This window comes from Homarus americanus, unplaced genomic scaffold, assembly GCF_018991925.1.
Source record: "Homarus americanus isolate GMGI-L3 unplaced genomic scaffold, GMGI_Hamer_2.0 scaffold16894, whole genome shotgun sequence".
Lineage (NCBI taxonomy): Eukaryota > Metazoa > Arthropoda > Malacostraca > Decapoda > Nephropidae > Homarus > Homarus americanus.
In genome coordinates, this window is record NW_024746541.1 from 662,607 (window position 1) to 669,056 (window position 6,450).

The 6,450-nt window shown below is 44.0% G+C and overlaps 1 protein-coding gene across 1 annotated transcript; it reads right to left on the reverse strand.

Moving 5' to 3' along the window:
- Window positions 1-1,513: 1,513 nt before the first annotated feature.
- LOC121879317 (insoluble matrix shell protein 4-like) lies at window positions 1,514-2,538 on the reverse strand. The gene is made up of 2 exons (XM_042385923.1): window positions 2,391-2,538; window positions 1,514-1,833 (listed from the first exon to the last, which is right to left on the reverse strand). The coding sequence occupies exons 1-2, from the start codon at window positions 2,536-2,538 to the stop codon at window positions 1,514-1,516; spliced, it is 468 nt and encodes a 155-aa protein (XP_042241857.1).
- Between the last annotated feature and the right edge of the window lie 3,912 nt (window positions 2,539-6,450).

Below are 6,450 nucleotides of genomic sequence, written 5' to 3' on the forward strand. Positions count from 1 at the left end.
TACTGTCATATGTTACTGTCATATGTTACTGTCATATTCTCTATACCTGTGTGACATAGATGAGACAAAGAGAGTGTATTACCGGCGGTCGAGAGAGATTGTGAGGTCTAGCTCGTGTCAGTCACCACACTGAGGCGTTCTTCTCTATAACTTTACGTTCTATCATCGCCAGGGATGTAAACACGAACGGGTAATTGAGCTTCACTAATAAATAAATAAATAGTTTAATATTAGTTATGTCCCCGTGAACCACCGTCCGGTATAATGTAATCAGGTGTTGTTACAAGACTATCTTTGTCCTCATTATATGTACGTAGCCATGTTGTTGTTACGTCATAAACTAACCTAACCAACAAGTTAAGGTGTTGTAACATGACCTGGGGTGTTTACGGGGCCAGTTAATGTGTTACGGCCGGAAAGAGTTATCGATCAGAGCTGTCCTCCTTCCTGCCCTCTACTGCCCTCCTCCTCCTCCTCCCCAAAGCTTCACTATCGCAGGAAGTTTAACAGTAAAGTAGAGAGAGATGTTGCGGGAGGAGGAGGGGAGGAGGACGGGGGAGGGGGAGGAGGGGAGGGAGGACGGGGGGAGGGGGAGGAGGACGGGGAGGGGAGGGAGGAGGGGGACGGGGAAGGGGAGGAGAGGGAAGGGGGAGGGGAGGAGGGGAGGGAAGGGGAGGGGGACGGGGGAGGGGGGAGGAGGAGGAGGAGGGGGGGAAGAAGAGGGAGGAGGGGAGGAGGGGAGGGGAGGAGAGGAGGGGAGGGGAGGAGGAGGGGGGATGGAGGAGGGAGGGGAGGAGGGGAGGAGGAGGGGAGGAGGGAGGGGGAGAGGAGGGGAGGAGGGAGGGGAGGGAGGGGAGGGGAGGAGGAGGGAGGGAGGAGGAGGAGGGAGGGAGGGAGGGAGAGGGAGGAGGGAGGGGGAGGGAAGGGAGGGAGGTGGGGAGGGGAGGAGGGGAGGCGTGGGAGGGAGGGAGGGAGGTGGGAGGGGAGGGAGGTGGGGAGGGGGAGGAGGGAGGCGGGAGGGGAGGGGAGGCGTGGGAGGGAGGAGGGAGGCGTGGGAGGGGAGGAGGGAGGCGGGGAGGGAGGAGGGAGTGTGGGAGGGGAGGAGGGAGGCGTGGGTTATAACTGTCAACATTATCATCTACTTGTGGGTTATAACTGTTAACATTATCATCTACTTGTGGGTTATAACTGTTAACATTACCATCTACTTGTGGGTTATAACTGTTAACATTATCATCTACTTGTGGGTTATAACTGTTAACATTATCATCTACTTGTGGGTTATAACTGTTAACATTATCATCTACTTGTGGGTTATAACTGTTAACATTATCATCTACTTGTGGGTTATAACTTGTTAACATTATCATCTACTTGTGAGTTATAATTGTTAACATTATCATCTACTTGTGAGTTATAACTGTTAACATTATCATCTACTTGTGGGTTATAACTGTTAACATTATCATCTACTTGTGGGTTATAACTGTTAACATTATCATCTACTTGTGAGTTATAACTGGTTAACATTATCATCTACTTGTGGGTTATAACTGTTAACATTACCATCTACTTGTGGGTTATAACTGTTAACATTATCATCTACTTGTGGGTTATAACTGTTAACATTATCATCTACTTGTGGGTTATAACTGTTAACATTATCATCTACTTGTGGGTTATAACTGTTAACATTATCATCTACTTGTGGGTTATAACTGTTAACATTATCATCTACTTGTGGGTTATAACTGTTAACATTATCATCTACTTGTGGGTTATAACTGTTAACATTATCATCTACTTGTGAGTTATAACTGTTAGCATTATCATCTGTATGGGTTATAACTTTATTAACATTATCATCTCTACTTGTGGAGGTTATAACTGTTAACATTATCATCTATGGCGATTATAACTGGTTAACATTATCATCTACTTGTAGGTTATAACTGTTAACATTACCCATCTACTTGTGAGTTATAACTGGTAACATTATCTATCACTTGTAGGTTATAACTATTAACATTATCATCCACTTATTAAGGTTCTTTATTAACATTATCATCTACTTGTAGGTTATAACTGTTAACATTATCATCTACTTATTGAGTTATAACCCATTATATTATCATCACTTAATGAGTTATAACTGTTAACATTACCATCTAACTTGTGAGTTTATAACTTATTAGCATTATCACATATACTTGTGGGTTATAACTGTTAACATTATCATCTACTTGTGGGTTATAACTATTAACATTATCATCTACTTATGAGTTATAACTATTAACATTACCATCTCTTGTGGGTTATAACTGTTAACATTATCATCTACTTGTGGGTTATAACTATTAACATTATCTCATCTAGCATGGGTTACCAACTGTTAACATTATCATCTACTTGTGGGTTATAACTGTTAACATTATCATCTACTTGTGGGTTATAACTGTTAACATTATCATCTACTTGTGGGTTATAACTGTTAACATTATCATCTACTTGTGGGTTATAACTGGTTAATATTATCATCTACTTGTGGGTCATATCATATCGTGTTTGTCTTACACTTGGTCAACTCTGCTTTTCATTATAAATTATACCTAAACAACAACATTGTATAATATCATAATTCAACATCAGAGCCGCACCTGACCCCCAAGCAGACCAACACTGTCCACACCTGTTTCTGTCATCAACTAGATCATGTAAAAGATGTACAACCTGGATGTGTATGTTTAATTTATTTAACATTTATAAATAGAAAGCTCTCACATTACCAATGAGTCAGGTAGGTACTTTCTCACATCACCAGTTAGGAGGAAAATTTAACTTGGCAATCTTTGATAATCCATCTATGTGTGGTAGCTTAAGTGAGTCTTGGGTCGTATTGGTTTAATAAACAAATGAATAAAACACATTAAACAAAACAAAGCTAAGTGCAATAAACAGACGATAATCAAATATCAACAAACAGGTAATGGACTCTTCACTTCTCCTCAAATTTGCTCCTTATTTTTCCTGTCTTTTCAAAACAATATAAGCCAGAAAACATTTAAATAACGCCCTAAAAATTCAATAAAAACCACTCAGCTTCAAAACAGCAGGAGGAGGGCAGCACGAGGGGCCATTTACCAGATTTCATTAGCATATCTATTAGGTGGAGTCGCGCCTACGCCTGATTACTGAGCAGGGAGGGGACGCTTGGGAACCATTAATATACGACCCGACGCTCAAGGTGTGTGTGTGTCCCAACCCTGTCACGGCGCCAGGTTCAAGTTATACCTCCGCTTGAGTTTTAGCTTGGAGGATGATATGTTTTAGCTATACCCTTCCTCCACCACCCTCACCACACTACACCCCCTCCATCACCCCCACCACACTACACCCCACCATCACCCCCACCATCACCCCCACTACACCCCATCACACTACACCCCTCCACCACCCTCACCACACCACACCCCTCCATCACCCCACCACACCACCCACACCACACCCCTCCATCACCCTCAACACACTACACCCTCCATCACCCCACCACACCACACCCCACCACACTACACCTCCATCACCCCACCACACTACACCCCTCCATCACCCCAACACTACCCATCACCCCACCACACTACACCCCACCACACTACACCCTCCATCACCCCCAACACATGACATAGGAATAAAGAAAGGAATTTATAAGAAATTAAAAGGGAGGGGAGCAGCTCAGAAATAGGTATAATGAACTATCTAGGAATGTTAAGAAATGTAAAAGCAAAGAGAGACTATGAAATCAGAATAGCAAGAGAATCCAAGGCGAATCCCATGATTTTTCCTGGTATATAGGACAAAGGTCAAGGACAAAGATGGGCCTTTAAAGTCAGGGGGGGGGAAGTGATCAATGGCAGGAAGAAATAAGAAAGCATTAAACAGCTACTTTTTATCAGTTTTTCACGAAGAAATTATGAGGAAATTCCAGAGGTGGAACTGATATTTAGGGAAAGGAAGAAGAGAAATTAAAGAATATCACTATCAGAAAAGAGATGTTCTTAAGAGGATAAATAAATTAAAGAAGACAAAATCTCCAGGGCCGATGAAATTTTTCCTCGAGTCTTGAAAGAGTGGTAAAGCAGATTAGCGGACCTCTTGTAAATTTATTTACAAAATCATTAGACACTGGAGTTGTGCAGACTTGGTAAAAAGGCAAATGTAGACCCATATTCAAAAGGAGACAGAGCATCAGCAAATTACCGCCGATCAGTTTAACGTCAGTAGTGAAATTTCTTGAATCAAATTATAGCAGATAGCATCCGATCGCATTTAGAGAAAAGCAAATTAATCTACGACTCTCAACATGGCTTTCAAAGGAAAATCTTGTCTAACAAATCTGCGTGACGTTTTTAGGAAAGTCTTCGGAGGTAGTAGATAATGACGAAAATTACGATGATATTTACTTAGACTTTAGCAAAGCATTTGACAGAGTACCGCATCAGAGGCTTGAGAAAAGAAGAGGCTCATGGAATCGAGGAAAGTTTAAATTGGATAAAATCATGGTCACCGATAGAACGCAGAGGTAGATGGTGTTAAATCTGAGTGGGCTGTAACCAGTGGGATTCTTCGGTCAGTACTGGCCCACTTGTTCATAATCTACATAAGCGATCAGATACTGGGATCAGCAGTGACATAAGCGTTTGCGGATGACACCAAAAATAGGGCGCCAGATTAATTCAGGGCAGGATGCAAATGCACTACAGGAGGATTTAAATAAACTGCAGGAGTGGTGGTAAAATGGCAAATGAAATTCACACCAGCAAGTGAAGCGCACTAAATATTGGAAAACAAATACTGGCACTGTATACAGCCTTAACAACATCAACCTAGAGAAGTCGACTTGTGAAAGAGACTTAGGGTACTTAAGTCCGGACCTACGGCCTAGAAAACAGTGCGTTAATGTTCGAATAAGGCAAACAGAGTATTAGGTTTTATATCTAGAAGTGTAAGTATAAGAGTGCAGGAGGTCTTATTGCAAATATATTTTGCGCTAGTCAGCCGCACTTCGATTATGCGGTTCAGTTCTGGTGCCCTTATTATAGAATGGATATAATTACTTGAGTCGGTGCAGCGAAGAATGACGAAAATGATTCCGGGAATTAGAAACCTACCATATCAAGATAGGTTAAAGAAACTAAACTTGCATTCCTAGAAAGACGAAGAGTGCGGGGAGATATGATAGAAGTATTTAAGTGGGTGAAGGAATCAATAAAGGCGATATAGATAAAGTTCTTATAATATCCGAGCAGGATAGGACTCCTGGAGCGACGGATTGTTGATAAATAGGAGGAGATAGGAAGGAACTGGTTCACAAAAGGGTGGTGGACGAGTGAACAAGTAGCAACTTTGTAGTAAGTGCTGGGACGCTGGAAAGTTTCAAAAGGAGGCTAGATAGAATCATGGATGATAGAGAGGTGTAGTATCTCGATAGACTGCCATGCACAGGCCAACCGGCCTATTGCAGACTCATTTTTATGTTCTTATGTTATGTTCACACTACACCTTCCATCACTCCCACCACACTCACACCCTCCATCACCCCACCACCTAACCCCTCCATCACCCCTCACCCCACACCACACCCTCCATCACCCCCACACCACACTACACCCCTCCATCACCCCACCACACTACACCCCTCCATCACCCCACCACACCACACCCTCCATCACCCCACCACACTACACCTCCATCACTCCCCACCACACTACACCCCTTCCCACACCCCCACCCTAACCCACCTCCATCACCCCCACCACACCACACACCTCCATCACCCCCACCACACCACACCTCCACCCCACCACACTACACCCTCCATCACCCCCACCACACTACACCCCCTCCATCACCCACCACACACACCCTCCATCACCCCCACCACACTACCCCTCCATCACCCCCAACACACTACACCTCCATCACCCCCACCACACACACCCCATCACCCCACCACACTACACCCTCCATCACTCCCACCACACTACACCCTTCCATCACCCCCACCACACTACACCCCTCCATCACCCCCCAACCACACCACACCCCCTCCATCACCCCCACCACACTACACCCTCCATCACCCCCACCACACTACACCCTTCCATCACCCCCAACACACACTACACCCTCCATCAACCCCACACTACACCCTCCATCACCCCCACCACACTACAACCCCATCACCCCCACCACACTACACCTCACTGGTCAGGTATTAAAGGTCATTAATTACGCCTCACATTTTAGCGTACCATAAACTAGACCACAAAAGATCGTATGTTTATTTAGCTGTAGCTGGGATCCCGTTAACAGTTAATTGAGCTTTTATCATTAAACGAATATCACTGAAATAATGAAACGGTGACACTACGCCGGGAATAAATGATATATATA

What these genes read in the sequence shown, in the direction of transcription:
- LOC121879317 (XM_042385923.1), bottom strand. Translation starts at nt 2,538, where the DNA reads ATGATAATATTAACCAGTTATAACCCACAAGTAGATGATAATGTTAAC. An exon ending in AGTAGATGATAATGTTAACA is followed by an intron (nt 1,834 to 2,390) that starts GTTGGTAACCCA and finishes TAACCCATACAG; the next exon opens with ATGATAATGCTAACAGTTAT.